The sequence below is a fragment of the Gastrolobium bilobum genome, unplaced genomic scaffold, assembly GCF_033153095.1.
Source record: "Gastrolobium bilobum isolate Gb01-03AN ecotype WA unplaced genomic scaffold, APGP_CSIRO_Gbil_v1 utg3209, whole genome shotgun sequence".
Taxonomy (NCBI): domain Eukaryota; kingdom Viridiplantae; phylum Streptophyta; class Magnoliopsida; order Fabales; family Fabaceae; genus Gastrolobium; species Gastrolobium bilobum.
This window is the reverse complement of record NW_026899772.1, coordinates 62,390-84,793: the sequence shown is the minus strand read 5'-3', so window position 1 is coordinate 84,793 and position 22,404 is coordinate 62,390. Positions and strand designations below refer to the sequence as shown.

The window sequence follows — 22,404 nt, the reverse complement described above, 5'->3', positions numbered from 1 at the left end:
ATATATATATATATATATATATATATATATAAGGGTAATGGTCATATAAGAGTATATATAGCACTGCTTCTTAGCACCAGAACTTCATAAGAGTGAGACACCAATGGGCAACTTCACTTTCTCTCTGCTTCTCTTTCTTGCTCTGCATTTTCTTCTCAATTCTATACACCAAAGTTGTTCCTTTCAGATTGAGACACCTACAGACAGAAACCATTTCCACATTGTTGAAATCAGCTCTTTACTGATAGCCTCAAATTGCAGCCATTCTGCCACGGGTTGACTTTCTTGTCTCATACTACAAAACAAGTTTCAATTCAATATATGTTCTGCCAAATCAAAATCAACAATTCTATAAACCATATGCATATGTTCCTTCCCCGCTAATATTGCATTTCCCCCCAACACACACACACACACACCTATTTCATCATGAAACTAATCAAATTCAGGCTCTATTATTTTACTAGATTAATTTTTTTAAGATGTGATTGGTTTGAACTGTAGTCTCATCCAAAGAGGAGGGTCTGAAATTGTTCCACAAATATGGACCCTGCTCTCCAATCAAGCATGGCAAAGCAAATGCTCCTTCTGTACGTCAAATCCTTGAAGGAGACCGAACAAGATTGAACTCCAAGCATTTCAAGCTCTATGGCAAGAACAATGTTAGCGTCAAGTTGGATAGTAACAATACTGAGGAATACGTTGTAAATGTGAGCCTGGGAACGCCTAAAAAGGAGTTGACGCTTGTGATTGATACAGGAAGTAGTCTCATATGGACTCAATGTCAACCTTGTAAGCTGGGAAGTTCCCATGGTTGTTACAAACAAGCACATCCAATCTTTGATCCATCAAAATCTTCAACTTACGTCAACGTTAAATGTCCCTCACACACATGCAGTCTGACCAATACCACTTTAGGTAACTATGCATTCAATATAATAATAGATTATGCAGATATTTTTTCCTCTTTGTCATGCATGCAATATAAGGCTGTGATCTCTTGACAATCGATCCAATCCATGATATTCTTTGCAAACCCAAGTTTGCAATGTTGTAATAGATTCTGTTAACCAACTATAGGTACGTAGCTTTAACAAATGTAAGCTTCTTTTATGACTTGCATTGCAACCTAACATCTCTGTTATTTGATTCTTATCATAAAACAATGCAGGATTTACAACTTGCTCTTCTACCTCAACGTGCGAGTACGAGGAAGCTTATTTAGATGGATCATCACTCGCTGGATATCTTGCTAAAGAAAGGTTAAGTGTAGGATCCGATACTTTCGATGACACAATATTTGGGTGTGCTGAATTCGCTGATGTCAGCGTCGTCGGCATTGATGGCATACTTGGGCTCGACCAGGGTTTTTTATCATTTGTGGAACAAACAGCCAACACATATCACAGAGTTTTTTCATACTGTCTCCCATCAAAAGCAAGTGACATTGGTTTTCTCAAATTCGGTAAGGCTAAACGAGTTTCGAAATCCTTGAAATTCACGCAGCTAGGAGCAAGTTATGGCATTAATCTTGTTGGAATAAAACTTGGCAACACCAAACTTCTAATTGCTTTCAAGAAGGGTACTGCAACCATTGATTCTGGTACAGTTATTACAAGGTTACCTACCAAGGATTATATTACTTTGCGAGAAGCATACAGAAAAGCCATGTCACATTATCAGTTGACGAAACCGTTTGAAATTCTCGACACATGTTACCATGTTGATAGTCGCCGTAAACTTAAAATTCCGAAAATGAGCTTCTTGTTTGAAGATGGTCTTGTTTTAGATCTACCGCACATTGGTATAGCATTCCCAATCGACTCCACCATTGTTTGTTTGCCATTTGCACCATATCCGGGAGGTGTAGATGGTGTGCTTTTTGGAAACGTCCAACAGAAAACGTTAGAGATAGTGTATGATGTTGCAGGTGGAAAAATTGGATTTGGTTACCACGGTTGCAAATAGTAATTATGCATCCATGACCATGATCCATCTCTTAATGAAGTTTGCAATATATTAAACATATATATATATATCATGCAGTCACAACATTGTTTGCAACGAGACACCATATTATCGGAGCCTAAACGGTGTATTAGAATAGCTAGCGGGGTATGATGATGTCCCAATATCATTGCAGCATATCGTAATAATAGCGAGCACGGGCCGAATGAATTAATGTCGGGGAAACTTTAAACACTCTACATTCACTTAATTTTTTTATGGTTTGTTTCTTAATCACTTATTTCTTATATATATTATTTTTCTTCTAAACACATCACTAATACCGTTACAAACTTAACTAATTTGTTTATTTCACCGTTCTATAAAGAAAAAAAAAATTGGTGACAACATACAAAGAAAAAAGAAAAAGAAAAATATAAAAAATATGTTGAAAATATACAACACTTAAATAAAAAATTAAAGTAAAAAAACTAGAAAAAAAATAAAATATGTCTAAATCAAAAAGAAGAAAATAGACTAAGAGCAAAAAAAATTAAGTCAAATATGTTAGAAACTTATAATTTATTAAAAATAAATATGAAAATAGTCTTAATTAAAAAAAATAGAAGAAAAAATCAGACAAAAAATAAATAAAAGAAAAATAAATCTGGTTTGTAAGTTTTCGACATATTTGAATTTATTTTTTCTTCTATTTTTTTTCTTTTTTGTCATTGGTCTATTTTCTTTTTTTAATTTAAATATATTTGATCTTTATTTTTTTTTCACTTTTAATCTTTTTTTATCACTTTTACAAGAAATAGAAAAATTCAGATAAAAAAGAAATAGGAGAAAAAGAAATCAATTTTGTAAAAGTCTTGTTTTTCTTTCTTTATTTTCCTCAGTCTATTTTATTCTCTTTGATTTAGAATTTTTTTTTTTTTTTTTTACTTTCACTATTTTTTGTTACTATTATAAGTTTCCAACTTATGGGATCTCATTTTTTCTTTTAACTTTTTTTCTCAATCAATAGCCTTATTTTTTCTTATATTGTTTTCATTTTGGTTACTCCTTAAAAATTAATTAGAATTCTTATTGAATGAAAATTTGGAACTTCTAATTACCTCACTTTCTAACATATTTGGTAAAATAACCTGCACTATCAAGTCATGTAATGCCAAGTCATTAAAAATCAAGTTATGTGGTATTAAGTCATGAAAACAAGAAATTAAGCAAGTATACAAGAAATCAAGCATGTGATCAAGGGAATTATGACAAGTTAATCATGTAATTAACATAATAATATAAACAAGGATACAATTCATGCCAATCAAGTCATTTAGGGTCAAAAATATAATTATGAGAAATTATAGGGGTCAAAGTGCAAAATATGATAAAGTTTAGGGACCAAATTGCAATTATGCAAAAATTGGCCTAAACTCAATTATTATGTGATAATATGATTTTTTGGGGAATTTAATGACATGGAATGATATTTATTAAGTTGGATTAAGTGAGGAATATTAGGTTTAAATGAGTTAAATCTAAAGTTTATTGTGCAATTTTCACAAATTAAAAAAGGTCATAATCAACAAGTGGGAGTTTAAGTAACTTAAGTGTGTTTGAAATAACACTATTCATCAACCCTTCCTTCCTATTTCTGCAGCTAGCGCAAATCGTGACCTTTCTTCCTTTCTTCTCAAAGTTTGTGCTTCTTGATTTACTCACTTTCAAGCCTTGCAATCAACATGAAAAATGTAGCTTAGGTCCTTGTGAGTAAAATGCATAAGCTTGTTCACCATGGGAAGCCCTTGAGAGTGAGATATCCTCTCCCTAACCACGCAGTTACTGTTCATCAAGAGAGGAAAATGTTGAGTTTTTGGTAAAGCTTGAAGATGAGTCTTTTGGAGGTCTAAGACTTGATTAAGGTGAGAAACTCCATTTTCAATGGTTGATTATTTGAGTTTCAAGTTTTGATTTTCAATCATTATTTTGATAAATTTTTGGGAGATCAAGAGTATGAATTGTGGGTTGCGTATTGATGGAATGTGTTCATGTATGATGGCAGAGCGTATAAAAGGATATAAATGTTGTCAAAGTTTGAAAAATCCTCATGAACCACCTATATGAAATTTTGGCCTTCATGTGTAATAAAAATTGTATTTGATATGTTTAAAATGTTTAACATGCCCTAAGTAGTGTAAGACCTGATGAATTAATTGGTTGTTTGAGGAAAACATGAAATTTGGACAAATTCCTTGTCATTGGCTTTGGCCATATGAGGGAAATACACGTGGAAAGTTGATTTAATTCAAGTTCAATAATTGATGATGATCCTTGAGCATGGTAGATAGGATTGAGCCAGTTGATTGATGATTGAAAGCTTGAAAACATGTTGAACCCATTTAGGGTTGGTTTTGACCATATTATGAAAAATGTATGGGAAACATATTTAAATCATGATGGATTATGGTTGTAGATCCTTAGGCATGATAAGGTTGAATGAGCTAGTTAATAGCTTAGAAAAGTAAGAAAATTGGGGTTTCAAGACATGTATGGCTTGAAAGCTTGAAAACTTGAGCATGGTAGATAGGATTGAGCCAGTTGATTGATGATTGAAAGCTTGAAAACATGTTGAACCTATTTAGGGTTGGTTTTGACCATATTATGAAAAATGTATGGGAAACATATTTAAATCATGATGGATTATGGTTGTAGATCCTTAGGCATGATAAGGTTGAATGAGCTAGTTAATAGCTTAGAAAAGTAAGAAAAATTGGGGTTTCAAGTCATGTATGGCTTCGGCCATGGTAGGAAAAACAAGCAAGTAAGTGTGTTAAATTCAAGTTCATGTTGGAAAGCAATTACTAGGCATGAAAGTCAGTTTAGGGTGTGAAAACCTAGCTTGGCCTAGTGTTTATGTCATTCAAGTAAGATGTGAACTTGATAATGCAATATGTGAACAATCTTGTTAATCGAGTAATTGGCTATGACTTGTTTTTGTAGCATGAATTGGCAAGAAGAAAAAAGTATAATAATAACCATGTGAATCACCATGTCCATTTTTGAAATTAGCATACAAATATGTTGATTTCTTGAATTGCAAGTAACATCTGTATTGGAGAATGATGGTACTTTTAGTCATGGTATTAGTGTCGAATCAAGGGACTTCACATTGGAAGATCAAGTTCCAAGTTAGTCAAGCATTGGAAGCCCTAGTTCTTGTTTATTCAAGGATAATGTAAGTTTATGAAACCATAAATAATTTGGTATTTTGACCATTAGGTCAATATCCTATGTGAAATAAGCGATTTTGTAGTACAGGCAAGTGAAAAATGGTGTTGATAGCTTTCTTGGTCTTCAAGCAAGTGTTGACTTAGAAGTTTCAAGAGGTAAGCTCTTGGTTTAGGAGTCTTCTCCTACTTTGTTGTTCCACCTTAGGTCCATTGGGACTATGGTTTCATGTATGTGTGATTGATGAATGTTAGATACATAACATAGTTGCATTCATACAGGACATGTTCATGTTATGATGTGATGTGTGGAATTATGGTTCATGGCCAATGAACGCATTCATGTGTGATCCTCCAATGGGATACTGCTGAGCTTCCTCCTTTAATGCTAAGCCCAAGCCCATTGAGGGGTTTCCTAAAAACCCTAACCCTAGAATCCACCTTTTCTATATTCATTAGTTGTGGGTTAAGGCTAGGTTAGAAGAATGAGAAAAATTATTTTGAGAGATTTGTGAGCAAAGCTTTGAGCTTTGTATTTTGAGAGATCTTTAGAGAGAGTTTGAGTGAAACATCTCTAGGGAAGTTTGACTATCACCATTGTTGGAGAGGTTGAGTTAACCACCACTTTGGTGAATCTTGATTCTTTGTACCCATTATTTTCATAGTGGATGTTTGAACTGGACTAAGTACCGTGGGTTTTTACTTCTTCATTGGAGAAGATTTTCCCATGTTAAAACCGCTTGTGTTCTCGTTCTCTCTCTCCCCTTTATATTTTTATTTTTTCGCTGCGATGCCCGACCTGGTGAAGTTCAGGCCAAGGTAGGATTGCCGAGATCCGAGATCCAAGATCTTGTTGATTGACTTCTGCGAAAAGGCTTCTTAGTCGAGTAGAGGGAACCGAGTTTCGACCAGTGGTATCAGAGCCCAGGTTCGAAGGGTTCTGGGGGAGAGAAGATGGAGACGAATTGTATAACCCATGACAAAGATATGTTCAAGCTGACCACAGACAATTTTACCTATTGGAGGCTGATGATGGAAGATAATCTTTACTGCAAATATTTACATGAGCCCATTATCCTTGATGAGAGACCGGCAGGAAAAACTGATAAGGAGTGGGAGATCCTGAGTCGTAAGGCGGTAGCTACAATCAGGAAATACATTGGCAAAAGCCTCTTTGAGCACGTGTCCGAGTTCACGAATGCGTAAGAGTTGTGGACGAAGCTGGAGTCCATGATTCAAAAAAAGACTCCCAAGAACAAAGCACACCTGGTTCGCCGACTTGTGAAGGTGGAATAGAAGGACGATGTAACACCCTGTGTACACCCGGTGTATTAAACATACACATGACAATAGCGCAGCTAAATAAATGCCGAAGCTAACTTTTTCTTTCCAATTATGAATACTTATCATATTTAACAAGTGGAATTACTTATTCATTTTCAAAATACTGCCTGTATATAAATTGCAATAATAACTACACTGAATATCCTCATATCATAAATAGTATCAAGTCACAGAACTACAACACGTAGACCGGACCATATCCTAATACGTTATACAACTCAAGTATAAGCAAACATGTCTGATATCAATGTGGCATGGACAATTCCCATGCTCACATATCCCAAAATCTGTGCAATGCAGTATATATCCATGTCATGTGTGTAACCATCCTACTGGCCAGAGAATAAAAGGTAGGAATTATGTACGTCTACAACCCACAGTACTCTTGTATCTCACCCATGGAGTTACCATCTTGTATGTCTCCACATACTCAGGGATTACCGTCTAGGTGGAACACCCCACATACATAACATATGGCAAATGCACAATATCATAATCCAGCTCAACATCATATTCAATACATATAACATCAACAAATATAATTTCTAGAAAACATACCATGCACATAAACCAATCCCCCATGGGGTTTGAAAGCTTACCTCTCAAGCTAACAATCCAAAGTCAAGAATTCACACCAACCCAAGGTCACCCAACAACACAATCACAATATGTTTAGACCAGAAACCTTATCAACATACATGATCTAGAAGTTTATAGCATTACAACAACGTTTCCTTTTTTGTTTCGTGCTCTTAAGCTTCTCCCAAAGCCATAAGCTTTTAATCTAAGTGATTCTGACTTAGTTAACTCATGGGTCCAGAAACCCAATCTACACTTCTGTTTGGACTGAACAGTGCATAACTCGAAATTCCCAGAATATCCGGATATTCCACGAGGACATATCCGGGTATCATATCCGGATATCACAAATCCCATATCCGGATATCAATATCCTGATATCATATCCGGATATTTCGCGATAGAATGCAGTCTTTGCATTTCGCGAAGATATCCCCCCAAGACATCATTTTTAACACTTCTACACATCCAAGCATGCATTTTTATACACATTTAAGTCAGTATTTATGTTGGCTACTTAATCCTATCATTTTTGATGCCAAGAATTGATCTTTAACAAGGAAACTCATGAACAAAGGTGAGGAACATATCCCCAAGGCTCAAAACAGAAACAAGAGGTGGTCTTGGAGCTTCCAATACAACTAAATGATTCTGACCACACAAGACCACGAAAATGGCTATCAAGCTTGGTCTCTTTCTCCACAAGGTAGCTCCTTGAAGCTTCAATGGCCAAGGAAAATGGCTTTCCAACCCAACAACCAAAGATATCATCCTCACACACTCACACAGTGGCTGAACAACTCAGAATGTGGTGTCTCTCTACCTCCCAATGCTCACTCACACCTAGCTATGGTGTTTTGGTGAAGAACACATGAAGAAATGTGATCCTTTGAAGGTTTCTATGGAGGAGGAGAAGGGTGGCAAGTAAGGAACACCAAACTTTAGAAATGGAGGCACGTAGAAACTGATGGGAATCAACCTAGGGTTTTGTGCATTTAATATTTATAGTCTCATTAAACTAATCAGTCGGTATTAGCGCTAATAGTTCTGTTAATCATTTTAACTTCAAACTTTAGATTCTTAACCTAGTCATTTTTCTAGGATTTGACATATTTTTTGTTATAATTTTTGCAGCACTTTGTCGCTACGCGTTTTTACATAGCTGGTATCAGTCCTGCCATCAGTTCTCATTATTACGACTCTAAACTTGCTATACTTGACTTAGATATTATTCTAGGAATATTCATGTACTTATTATAATTTTTTGGGATATTTCATCGGTACACATTTATACCGTGAAGCAGAATCGGTATCTGCACTTTTCGTCAGAAAAATGACTTTCAGCATTATTAAACCCTTATATTAATTATTTAAGTGCTTTCATAATTATTCAAGTCAATTATGAAATTATTTCTCAAGCTCATTTAAATTATTAAAATTACTAATTTAACGGTGCGGGTTCTTACAGACGACATGAGCATGATTGAACACCTCAACACCTACAAATGTATTGTTAATCAGCTATCTAAAGTCGAGATGAAAATAGATGACGAGATGCAGGTTTTGCTGCTGTTGAGCTTGCTGCCAGAAAGCTGTGATACTATGGTGGTGACTTTGAATAATTCGGCTCCAGAAGGAAAATTGAAGATGGATGCCGAAACATATAGTCTCCTAAATGAAGAAGCCAGGAGAAGAGAACGAGGTGTTTCTAGCACGTCTGAGGCCAACGTTGCAGAGAATAGAGGGAAATCTGACTCATGGGGTAGAAGCAAGAGTCGGGGTCGAGATCGTGACAGAAGAGAAAAGTCCAGAGGTCGGTCAAAGTCGAAATATGAGTTGAAGTGCTTCTATTGTGGGAAGACAGGGCATAAGAAGCTAGAATGCTGGACTCTGCAGAATGATGAGAAGAACGACTCTGTGAAGCCAGATCAGATTATTCCCAAGAAGAGAGAAGACAAGAGCACCACTGTGGTGGCTGCCAACTCGGATGCCGAGATATTCCTCCTTAGTGAGGATAATTATTTGAATATTGCATATGATGATTGCACCTGGATTGTTGACTCTGGTGCCTCCTTCCACGCTACTCCATGCAAAGGTTTTTTCTCCTCTTACCGGGGTGGTGATTTTGGAGTCGTGAAGATGGAAAATCAAGTGACTAGCAAGATTGTTGGTGTCAGTGATGTGACCCTGACCACGGATGTTGGGTGCGAACTTGTGATGAATGATGTAAGGCATATTCCTGACATGCGATTGAACCTAATCTCGGTAGGCAAGCTTGATGATGTCGGGTTAGTGAACTACATCGGTAGTGTTAGATGGAAGTTGGCCAAGGAAAACTTGGTAGTTGCTTGAGATAAGAAGGAAGACTCCTTGTACGTGATGCAAGGAAAGATAAATGGCGAAGAAGCCAATTCTGTCCGAGATGGACCTGACTTGGAGCTATGGCATAAGCGCCTAGGCCATATAAGTGTGAAAGGGCTTCAAATCCTGAACAAGAAATGATTATTGACCGGGTTGAAAGGTCAAATGTTGGAGAGTTGCATGCACTGCCTACCTGGAAAGCAGCACCGGGTTTCTTTCGTGAAACTGGATCAACCCGGAAGACATAGGTATATTTTTGACCTTGTTCATACTGATGTTTGCTCCATGTCAAAGAGGTCTCTTGGAGGAGCTCAGTACTTTATTTCATTTATTAATGACCACTCCCGCAAAGTGAGGGTTTATTTGTTAAAGTCTAAAGACCAGGTACTTCAATCCTTTAAAGAATTCCATGCAATGGTTGAAAGGGAAACTAACAAGAAATTGAAGATGGTCCGATCTGACAATGATGGTGAGTATTGCGGCTCTTTTGATGCATACTGCAGAGCGGCTATGATTCGACTTGAGAAGACGCCTCCCAAGACTCCACAGTTGAATGAACTTGCTAAGAGGATAAACTGGACTATTGAAGAGAAGGTCCGAAGTATGCTATCCAATGTTGGATTGCCGAAATCATTCTTGGGAGAAGCCATCAGAACTGTTGTTGATTTGATCAACCTCTCACCATCACGACCACTTGAAGGAGAAATTCCAGAAGAAGTCTGGACAGATCGGAAAGGTTGCCTATAATCAACTGAAGGTGTTTGGATACTGCGCTTTCGTGCATATCCCTAAAGATGAAAGGGAAAAACTCGATGCAAAGACAAAAGAATGCATTCACCGAGATGTGAGTTCTGGTTCTGACTTTGGGATCCAATCAATAAAAAGATAGTGAGAAGCCAAGATGTGATCTTTCATGAAGATGAGACCATTCATGACATCTCGAAGCCCAAAGTCTGGGTTAATGTCAGACGTGAAGAATCCATTCCTCCTATCCGAGCTGAAGCAAGGGGAGAAAATCAAGAAAATGATGACCAGCAACAAGCTGATGATGACCAAGATACTGAGGTCCGAGTTGATGATGAGATCCGGGATGAGAATGATGAACCGAGTTCTCAAGCTGAAGAATAGCCAAGATATCCAACTCGAGAAAGAAAACCCTCTACAAGATACCCATATGAAGAATACACCGTTGCTGCTGAAGATGGTGAGCCTCAGAGTTACGATGATGCTGTGACGAGCTCAGAGAAAGAAGAATGGGAAAAGGCAGTGCAAGACGAGATAAAGTCTTTGCATAAGAATCATACTTATGAGTTGACCGAGTTGCCTGAAGGAAGACGAGCTCTGAAAAATAAATGGGTCTACAAGATTAAAAATGAAGAGAACGGGCATAAGCCGAGATACAAAGCCCGGATTGTTGTGAAAGGTTGCAATCAGAAGAAATGAGTTGATTTTGAGAAAAAAATTTCTCCTGTGGTGAAAATGACCTCGGTCCGAACCGTGTTAGCTATGGCGGCTTTGATGGACCTCGAGGTAGAACAAATGGATGTGAAGGCAATATTTCTTCTTGGTGACTTAGAAGAAGAGATATATGTGGAGCAACCTAAGGGGTTCCGAGCTCTAGACCAAGAAGACTTAGTATGTCGGTTGAAGAAGAGCCTATATGGCTTGAAGTAAGCACCTCGGCAGTGGTATAAGAAGTTTAAATCATTCATAACTGATCACAAGTTTGAGATGACAGAGGCCGGCCACTGCGTATTTGTGAAGAGGTATGAGGTCGCAGATTTTCTGATTTTGTTATTATATGTTGACGACATGCTTATTGTAGGGAAAGACAAATCGAGGATAGCCGCCCAGAAGAAGGCTTTGAGCTCGTCCTTCGCAATGAAGGAACTCGGCCTTACCAAGAAAATTCTTGAAATCAAGATCATCCGAGATAGACAAAAGAAGCTACTGTGGCTGAGTCAAATATTGAGAAGATTCTAAAGAGATTCTGGATGGACAAAGCCAAAATAGTGAGCACCCCTTAGGCGAACACATAAAGCTGAACCATAAGCAATGTTCGAGATCTGATGAAGACAAAGACGAGATGTTGAAGATCTCGTACCAATCCGCTGTCGGAAGCTTGATGAATGCAATGGTTTGCACTAGACCCGACTTGGCATATGCTATTAGAATGGTGAGCCGATATATGTCAAACCCTGGACAAGAGCACTGGTAAGCAGTGAAGTGGATCTTCAAGTACCTCCGAGGTACGACCAACTTATAAGAAGTTTAAATCATTCATGACTGATCACAACTTATAAGAAGTGGTATAAGAAGTTTAAATCATTCATGACTGATCACAAATTTGAGAAGACAGAGGCCGGCCACTGCGTATTTGTGAAGAGGTATGAGGTCGCAGAATGTTATTATATGTTGACGACATGCTTATTGTAGGGAAAGACAAATCAAGGATAGCCGCCCTGAAGAAGGCTTTGAGCTCGTCCTTCGCAATGAAGGAACTCGGCCTTACAAAGAAAATTCTTGAAATCAAGATCATCTGAGATAGAAAAAAGAAGCTACTGTGGCTGAGTCAAATATTGAGAAGAGTCTAAATAGATTCAGCATGGACAAAGCCAAAACAGTGAGCACCCCTTAGCCGAACACATAAAGCTGAACCAAAAGCAATGTTCGAGATCTGATGAAGACAAAGACGAGATGTTGAAGATCTCGTACCAATCCGTTGTCGGAAGCTTGATGAATGCAATGGTTTTCACTAGACCCGACTTGACATATGCTATTAGAATAGTGAGCCGATATATGTCAAACCCTGGACAAGAGCACTGATAAGCAGTGAAGTGGATCTTCAAGTACCTCCGAGGTACGACCAACTTATACCTTCAATTTGGAGAAGGCAAAGCCGAGTTGCAAGGCTACTCAGATGCTGATTTAGGAGGAGATTCCGACTCCAGGAAGTCGATGAAGGGATACATGATGAGATTTGCCAGAGGAGTTGTCTCTTGGCAATCAAGACTTAAGAAGTGTGTTGCAGTATCGATAACCGAGGCTGAGTACATTGTCGCTACTGAGGCAAGCAAAGAGATGCCGTGGATGAAGTTCCTCATGGAACTCGGTCATGATCAAGACAAATACGAGCTAGGATGTGACAATCAAAGCGCAATTCATCTTGCGAAGAATTCGACCTATCACTCCCGCACCAAGCACATTAATGTGAGGTATCACTGGATCCGGGATGTGGTGAAAGGTGGAGAGCTCAAACTCGTCAAAGTGCACACTGACCAAAATTGGTCCGACATGATGACAAAGCCGGTTCCAACAAGGAAATTTGAAGACTGCTGTGAAGGAGCCGGGTTGATGCTGCAACCAACGCATTGAAGTCGGAAGGAGAGATTTGTTGGACTTCCTCCTTCAATGCTAAGCCCAAGCCCATTGAGGGGTTTCCTAAAAACTCTAACCCTAGAATCCACCTCCTATATATTTTCATTAGTTGTGGGTGGAGGCTAGGTTAGAAGAATGAGAAAAATTATTTTGAGAGATTTGTGAGCAAAACTTTCAACTTTGTATTTTGAGAGATCTCTAGAGAGAGTTTGAGTGAAATATCTCTAGGGAAGTTTGATTATCACCATTGTTGGAGAGGTTGAGTTAACCACCACTTTGGTGAGTCTTGATTCTTTGTACCCATTATTTTCATAGTGGATGTTTGAACTGGACTAGGTCTCGTGAGTTTTTACTTCTTCATTGGAGAAAATTTTTCCACGTTAAAACTGCTTGTGTTCTCTTTCTCTCTCTTCCCTTTATATTTTTGTTTTTCCGTTGCGCTGCCCGACCTTGTGAAGTTCAGGCTGAGGTAGGATTGTTGAGATTCGAGATCCAGGATCTTGTTGATTGACTTCCGCGAAAAGACTTTTAGCCGGGTAGAGGGAACCAAGTTCCCAACAGATACAACTCTTGGAAGTGGGTCCATAGGGATATAACCTATGCAATGATGTATGTATGTATTTATGACTTTCATTCAATTTATCATCTTTGGATTAGCAAGAGAAAAATCATTAGAGTCCCTTGTATGATCGGGCACAGAGCAGACTTCAGTAAATTATGCAGTTTCCCCATGATTATATGATACGACGGAAAAGATAGAAAGATGCAGTTCCCCCATTCTTCCTTTCTTTGTTAATAGTAAAGTATAATCCATTTATTCATTTAGATTGATAAATGATTAATTGCATAATTCATAAGATATTTCAGGTAACAAATCAAATAATAGTAGCTGCAATAAAAATAACAAATGAAATGCGCATGATCTCTATCTTGATTCATGGAATCATGGTGCATGTAAATATTAAAAACGGTCCTTACTGATCTCAATATTGCCGTGTGCCCCGTTGCATTCTTTCATGGCGCACTTAGTCACTTTGTCGGACTTGAAATTAGTCCAACATTGACTTTCAACGTCCACTTCCTCTATTTTACTCAACATCATTATGGTTGAGACATTTGGCATGGTTGGGGGGACCCTTTAATTACAATATATTTAGTAGGGTAAACTTTATTAGAATATTTTGTCTCACTTTATTCTATGGGGATTATTTTTCTCATGTTCCATAACAGAAAAACAATCTCCTGTACATGCATGGAAGCGAGGGGAGAGAGAATAACAGAGAGAGAAAAAAATTAAAATAAGTCTTACATTCAAATTGCATCTAATATATGAAATTATTTTATTATATATATGAAATGGAAAAGTGGCTTGATTAGATGCAAACTACTTGAAGTCTGTCTTTAATTTTTATTGTTTAAAACTATCATTATTAATTAATTATTTAAAAATATAAAAAATATATAAAAAAGATTTCTACATTAATACGATCGGGCAGTCAGTATACTGCTAGTTTTACTGTACGGAAAAAAGCAACTTTTCCAAAACTTAACTAGACTAATTTGTAGCAAAATCAATTGTAAAGAAAAATTTATGATTAACCAAGAGAGTAGATTTGGAAACAAATGAAAAATCCTAACAAAAAAGCACGAGTGATAATTAAAATTAACAACTTCAATCAGGAGCAAGAAGAGAATGCAAGAATCACCTCCAAGAAACTGAAATAAAATATAGTTACGAACTTACAAGCATCGTACGATATGATACGATTCACAAGCAAAATTACACATATCGGAAAAAGGGTTATATCGAATAATATGATAATGCATCGTAAATTTATAATTTTTAATAAAAAAAATAATAAAAATTTAATTTGTGATTTAAATTCAAAAAAAAAATTATTAATAAGAAAAAAGAATAAAGATTTGATTTGTGATTTAAATTCAAAAATCAATCTGAAAAATATCTACTAATAAATGAAATGATATTGCTGTTAACTCTCCTAAAAGAGAGTTAATTTGGTATATTGCATATTCATGATTAAGTTCTTTGAGATGACTAAATATGAAAAATAAGATAAATATCCTTGATTTTGCGGAAGAATAGATAACTTGCTAAGTGATTTTACTTTGCATGAAAAGTTGATGCTCGAGTGTTGTAGCAGAAAAATTGAAGAGAAAAATAAAGATACAGCAATAGGGACGACATGACAGCAAGGATGAGGGAACAACTCAAATTCAAATTTCAAAAGTTAATTAAAGTTTCCAACAAAGGAAAACTCACCATTAAGCAAGGGATAAATACATTTTTGAAGATTAAACTACATTTCAGATTAAATAAATAAGATAACAACCTAAGCCAAAAGAAGAAAAAGTTGGGATAAAATAAAGTTGCATTAGCAAAACTTAAGGAATTTCACTTAACTTGAGACCCAAATAACCACCCATTTTTCCTTTTTAAGGAGGACTTCACCACGAACTCAAGCATGCCTCAGAAGACTGAAGGTAGTTCCACATATACGTTTAGAGAGAGGAAGAAGTCCTTGGAAGTTGAAGTCAGAGTAGTGTCTTGCTATAGCATCTCTGAGGAGGAACTTAGTAGCAACAGAGTTTTGATGCATCATTATTTAGTTTTATAAAATGTCTTAATGTTTTCTTTTCCTTTTCTTTCTTCTTTCTTTGTTTCCATCATGAGCTAAATAGTTTTTAGATTTGGTGATAGAGTACCTATGTTGTAATGCTGTAACGGATGTCTAAGTGAAGACTTTTGTTAATTTTTAATTAGTTATTCAATGAGTATGCTTATTCCATTCATATGTGCAAGTCGATATATATATATATATATATATATATATATATATATATATATATATATATATATATATATACGAGGAGGCTGGGGCCAAGAGGTTTGCGAATCCAGACCCTTGTTGAGTAGTGCGGATTAATTAGGTTAAAAATAATAACTTAATGAAGTTGTGAGTAAGGAGATCATTCACACCATATAGCCTTAGAACTTGAACTTAATGAATTCAGTAATTAATTTGGCCATAGAGATTTGAAATTTATTTATTGGGTATATATGTAAAGTTGGCGAGAGTCCCTGTGTTCGGTTATTAATTGGAAATTGATAGAGTCTATGTTATAGCATCTTTACAGTATTTCCGTATTAGGGAAATTAACCCTAACCTATTTCACATCCATCACTTTAATCAATTAATTTAGTTTGCTGTTTTCTTCAATTTAGTGGGTAGTTACTTTAATTGTCTCTTATTTTACAAAACCATCAATAACGATTGTTCCTTTTCTAATTTCTTTACTTGAGTAATCACGTTTTGTAAATCATTTTAGTGGGAACGATATCTGGACTCACAATCTTGTATTATTTGTTGACGACATGCACTTTCCTTTATCAAGGGTGTTACTTCCACACCAATAATTACCAATAAGAATGATAAGGAAAAATGACCTCAGATTGTTGAATAAGAAATGAGAGATGAGTCAAACAACTACACCAATGAAGAGAATCATAGATTAGTTATGTCACTGATAAATGCTGATAGTGATATATATAGTAGCAGTGTTTAAAAACTCGGCCTGACCATCGACTCGACCGAGGTCAGGGATCACAGGGTCATGGATTCAACCGAAGGGTCATGGGGTCACTTCGCTGACCCAATTTTATACATTAAAAACTACAAATATATATCCCATGTGAAAAATTCAAAAAACCCAAACTATCAATTATCAAAGATTCAAAATATACTTAATATAATTCAATCAATTAAATCCATAAGTCAATATTACACAAGCTAATGAAAGTATCAAACTATCAAAGTATAAAACACATATTCTAATGAAGTTAATAAAAGTTATATCATCAAACTCAGGCTCTTATTGTCCTTCTCACGCACCTACAGCGCAACGAATCAACGCGAGAGAGTAGAACTAACAAGGCAAAGGAGAGGGAGAGAGAAGACCGGAGATGATAGGAGGAACCACCACCATGACGGAGGATATCACCGGATCCGGGAGACTGGGTCTGGGTTACGGAGAGAAGATCGGAAGAGAAGAAAAAGAACGATTAAGATTTTAGATCTAGTTCTAGATCTAGGCAGCAATGAATTTTTGTTATGTTTTGTTTTTGTTTCATTTTTTTACAAATCAAAAGACGTCTTTTCGTGTTGTAATTTTTTTTTCTTTTTAAATGTAGTGGCCCCTCTGACCCGGGAGTCACGAGCTCAACCGGAGGGGTTTCAGGGGTCAGAGGGGTCAACATGCATTTAGAGTCTAACTGCTGACCTCAACCCTCAGAAAGAGAGAGAGAGAGAGAGAGAGTCAGTGACCCGACGGGATCGATCCCAGTGTGGGACATGATTTTAAAACACTATATAGTAGTGATAATATTAGTTTTGGTCACTGATGAGTAGGAGAATAACTGATTTGCACTTTAGTAACTTATGTGTTTTACGAATTAGATCTTTTTTGAAATTTAGATCAATATGATATTAAATATATTATATACTTTTAAATTATTTTTTATTATATTTCTATATCTTACTAATCGATACAATTTTTGATATACGACATAAAAAACCTACCAAACATGCACAAAATGTATTTGCGATTCAACAACCTTTCAATAAAATCTTTTAGTATTCCGTTAATTTACGTTAGTGGTTATCCAAAACTAGTTAAAAGGTCTGAAATTAATCGGTATTCATACGGAGTGTTTAAATTAATTAATTTTTTTATTGTCAATACGCATTTGCGCCAGCGGCAGTCTTTTATCTTATTCAAAAAATACTTTGTTTACTCCATTGAGACTATTTTAATATCGGACATTGCTATATGCATTGCTACCTTTTTTTTTTTTTGATAACATATTCATTGCTACTTTGATAAGGCTTTGAGATTTTATTTTATTTTTATTTTATTTTTTGTTCACACACGTTAATTTTCTCCTTAGCTGACTTCCAAGAACTTCAGAAGAATATATAGTACTACTTATTAGCACCAGAACTTTAGAAGAAGACTACTACAAGAAAAATGGGAAACTTCTCTCTCTCTCTGCTTCGCTTTCTTGCTCTGCATTTTCTTCTCAATTCTATACACCAAAGTTGTGCCTTTCAGAGTGAGATACCAACAGAAAGCAATGATTTCCACATTGTTGAAATCAGCTCTTTACTGACAGACTCAAATTGCAGCCATTCTGCCACAGGTTCGCTTTATTGTCTCATACTACAAAAACAAGTTTCAATTCAATGTTCTGCCAAATCAAAATCAACAATACTAAACCGTATGCAATTTTTCATCCCCGACATCCCTATTTCATCATGAAACTAATTAAGTTCAGGCTCTATTACATAATTATTTTCCAAGAGTAATTTTTTTGAAGATGTGATTGGTTTGAACTGTAGTCTCATCCAAAGAGGAGGGTCTGAAATTGTTCCACAAATATGGACCCTGCTCTCCAAGCAAGCATGGCAAAGCAAATGCTCCTTCTGTACGTCAAATCCTTGAAGGAGACCAAACAAGATTGAACTTCAAGCAGCAGTCCAAGCTCTATGGCGAGAATACTGTTAAAGTAAAGTTGGATAGTAGCAATACTTTTGAATACGCTGTAAATGTGGGTCTGGGAACACCTAAAAAGGAGTTGACGCTTGTGATGGATACAGGAAGTAGTCTCATATGGACTCAATGCCAACCTTGTAAGCTTGGAAGTTACCATGGTTGTTACAAGCAAGCAGATCCAATCTTTGATCCATCAAAATCTTCAACTTACATCAACGTTACATGTCCCTCACACACATGCAGTCTGACCAATACCACGTTAGGTAAACTATGCATTCAATAGATTATGCAGATTTTTTTCCCTCTGTCATGCACGCAATATATGATTCAACCCAAAATCTTAAGGTGTTGGGTGAGGACCTTTTAATGGTTTATAATATTCTCTATCACTTTGCAAACCCAATTTTTTAATGTTGTAATACAATCCGTTAACCTACTAGGTAACTTTAAAATATATATAAGCTTCTTTATGGCTTGCATTGCAACAGCTAAAGCACCATTTTAAAATTTTTCGACAAAAGAGTTGTTCAGTTAAAGTTGATTGGATAAGTTTTTTAAAAATAATGCAACGAAACATGTCACATATGCTAACGGGACTAGTGCCGTCAATGATACTGACGGGACTCGTGCCACGTCAGTGCCACGTAGTCAGTTCAATTACCGTAAAACTTCGGAAGGTCATATCTTGCGACTCGGGTATCCAAATCAGATTATTTTTTTTTTATTTCACATAACTTTTCGAGATCTACGCAATGACACCTCATCTGACATATTTTATCTCCCACAAACATAGTTTGAAGATCTTCTTTAGATTTTAACGCTATTGTGATTGTGGTACAATGGTTACAAATTCAAACTATGTTTGTGGTAGATAAAATATGTCAGATGAGGTGTCATTGCGTAGATATCGAAAAGTTATGTGAAATAAAAAAAATCATCTGATTTGGATAACCGAGTCACAAGTTATGGCCTTCCGAAGTTTTACGGTAACTGGACTGCTTACGTGGCACTGACGTGGCACGAGTCCGACAGTATCATTGACGGGACTAGTCCCGTCAGCATATGTGACATGTTTGGCTGCATTACTTTGAAAAAACTTATCCAATCAACTTTATCTGGACAATTCTTTTGCCCAAAAATTTTAAAATGGTGGTTTTCCCTCGTTGCAACCTAACATCTCTGTTATTTGATTCTTTATCATAAAACAATGCAGGATTTACAACTTGCTCTTCTACCTCAACATGCGAGTACGCGGAAGCTTATTTAGATGGATCATCACTCGCTGGATATCTTGCTAAAGAAAGGTTAAGTGTAGGATCCGATACTTTCGATGACACAATATTTGGGTGTGCTGAATTCAACGCTAATGTCAGCGTCGCCGGCACTGATGGCATACTTGGAATGGACCGGGGTTTTTTATCATTTGTGGAACAAACATCCAGCACATATCAGAGAGTTTTTTCATACTGTCTCCCATCAAAAGCAAGTGAGATTGGTTTTCTCAAATTCGGTAAGGCTAAACCAGTTTCGAAATCCTTGAAATTCACACAGCTAGGAGCAAGTTATAGCATTAATATTGTTGGAATAAAACTTGGCAACACCAAACTTCCAATTGCTTTCCAGAAGGGTACTGCAAGCATTGATTCTGGTACTGTTATTACAAGGTTACCTACCAAGGATTATATTACTTTGCGAGAAGCATACAGAAAAGCCATGTCCCATTATCAGTTGGCGAAACCGTTTGTAATTCTCGACACATGTTACCACGTTGGTAGTCTTCTTAAACTTAAAATTCCGAAAATGAGCTTCTTGTTTGCAGATGGTCTTGTTTTAGATCTACCTCCCATTGGTCTTGCTTTCCCAATTAACTCCAACCTTGTTTGTTTGCCATTTGCACCGTATCCGGGAGGTGTAGATCGTGTGCTTTTTGGAAACTTCCAACAGAAAACGCTAGAGATAGTGTACGATGTTGCAGGAGGAAAATTTGGATTTGGTTACGGTGGTTGCAAATAGTAATTGTGTATCCATCTCTTAAAAAAGTTCTACAAGGTAACTATTGTGTATTAAATATTTAAATACTTATGACGTGGTGAACGAAGTTTAGCTTAAATAATGATTTAGGTTTGTGTTACCAAAAAAAGAAAAAAAATTAGGTTTGGATGATTTGCAGAAGCATATAGGTTCAAACAATGTACCAGAAATAAAGATTGCGGTTGTAATAATATGTTTTAATGTACTAAAATAAAGAATAAATTACGTTTTGACATATAAATCTCATATTTTCATGATACTTAATGTTGTTGGCATTACATGACTTGTCTGTATAATTTATAAAGTTAAATGATCAGGTCATTTAATATGAACCAAGTAAGAATATTCTGCTTCAAGTGCGTACGCTTTTGTCTCGCTTATGATTATTGAATGAGTGAGATTCATATTTTCTTATATGCTCTTGAATCAATTGTCTCATAATAATTATTTTAAAAATAATATTTTACTATTACATTTGCGATTTGCATGATAATACTTGATAGATCTCAATCTGGAGATCTAACTTGGTTTAATTTTTGATTAATAACATCTCTCTTTAATTGAATTTGTATTGATATAAGCTGAAATATCACTTTTGAACAATTTTGGGTTGTAGCGAATAACACTACAGGAATTGGGCTATGTTTATGAAAAATATTGCTAAATCTCAAAAAACTAAATTGAGCTTATGATTTGTTCACTTTTACATTTTATAGGGAAATAAAAAAATAATTAATTAAAATCAAGGAAGAAGCCTAAGGTGCTGTTTGGTAAGAGGATTTTTTTGGGAACCCTGAGAAAGTGGAGCGGGGAAATTCCCCCCTCCATGTTTGGTAGGAGGAAAAATAGAAATAATCTTGGGAAAATAATTTTTCCATAATTTTGATTAACATGACGGATTCCCAATTGTGAATACCATCCAACCCATGGTAATATTTTTTTCACATGCGATGGAAAAAGATTTACACCTCTGTTAGACGAAAATACCCTGTGATATTGTGGTTTTTTGCTCTTCGTTGCTTAAACACGCACGGGCAGGATTGACTGTTGTGAGCAATCTGAGGATTCAAACAATGGCAAGCCTGCAAGAGGAAGAACAATGAGCTGGAATTCTTAATCTCCTATAGTGGGATTTTCAGTTGGGTATCACCGTAAATCAGTTCTTGTTCATATTTGCATCTTCGAACTTAGACTTCAGGTTCATTTTTTTTTCTTGGGGTCTCATATTCCGTAAGACATTAAATTGGGATGGGTGATGATATATGTAGTTGCAAATGACAGGTAGAGAGCATTTTCATTTATGTTATCTGAAAGAGAAAATCATGAGTTCAATGGTTCACAAATAGTGGATTCTCATTCTTTTTACAACATTTCTTTGGATTAAAAGAAGAAAGGGTATGGCGGTGTGGAATAGCTCTCCAGCAGCCCTGATATCGGATTGACAAAGAGAGGGGGAAAAAAGGCAAAGAAAAAAGGGAACCTAGAGAGAGATGGTTGAGGTCAAATAAAGTTGAAAGAGATTCAATATTCATAATGAAGGGTAATTTTGTAATTTCAGACCAATTCCCAGCAATATTTTACAACCAACAAACACATTATCAAAAAAATTAACCTAATATTTTCAAGAAACTTTTTGACTTACCAAACAACTTTTTAGTAACATTCTTGGAAAAAAAATTTCCCATCATATTCTCGAGAATCATGATTTTCGGATAAAAAAATATTTCTCCTCGTACCAAACGCCCCCTTAAGTGACTCAGCCTACTTAAAAAATAAGAGAAAAAGTCTACAAAAAAAGACCCTGCAAAAGGGTTAAAATGAAAAGACAAAAGGAATCTTTCGAGGCATTTTTGCTAGCTTGGAGGAAAGAGAAAACGGTTACAAGTGGGATATACACACGTATGGTGAGGTGGGGGAAAAGTAAGAAAAAGAGAGAGAAAATGGTGACATAGGGACCACTGAT

General features: G+C 36.2%; 1 protein-coding gene across 1 annotated transcript; it reads left to right on the top strand.

The window, feature by feature from the left end:
• Positions 1-10,967: 10,967 nt before the first annotated feature.
• On the top strand, positions 10,968-20,423 carry LOC133293304 (aspartyl protease family protein At5g10770-like). Its single transcript, XM_061491851.1, has 4 exons — positions 10,968-11,096; positions 17,970-18,057; positions 18,257-18,673; positions 19,624-20,423. The coding sequence occupies exons 1-4, from the start codon at positions 10,968-10,970 to the stop codon at positions 20,421-20,423; spliced, it is 1,434 nt and encodes a 477-aa protein (XP_061347835.1).
• The last annotated feature ends 1,981 nt before the right edge of the window (positions 20,424-22,404 follow it).

Coding starts and splice junctions, on each gene's coding strand:
- LOC133293304 (XM_061491851.1), top strand. CDS start 10,968: ATGGCGGCTTTGATGGACCTCGAGGTAGAACAAATGGATGTGAAGGCA. Junction 18,058..18,256: donor TTGCAGCCATTCTGCCACAG/GTTCGCTTTATT, acceptor TTTGAACTGTAG/TCTCATCCAAAGAGGAGGGT. Junction 18,674..19,623: donor TCTGACCAATACCACGTTAG/GTAAACTATGCA, acceptor AAAACAATGCAG/GATTTACAACTTGCTCTTCT.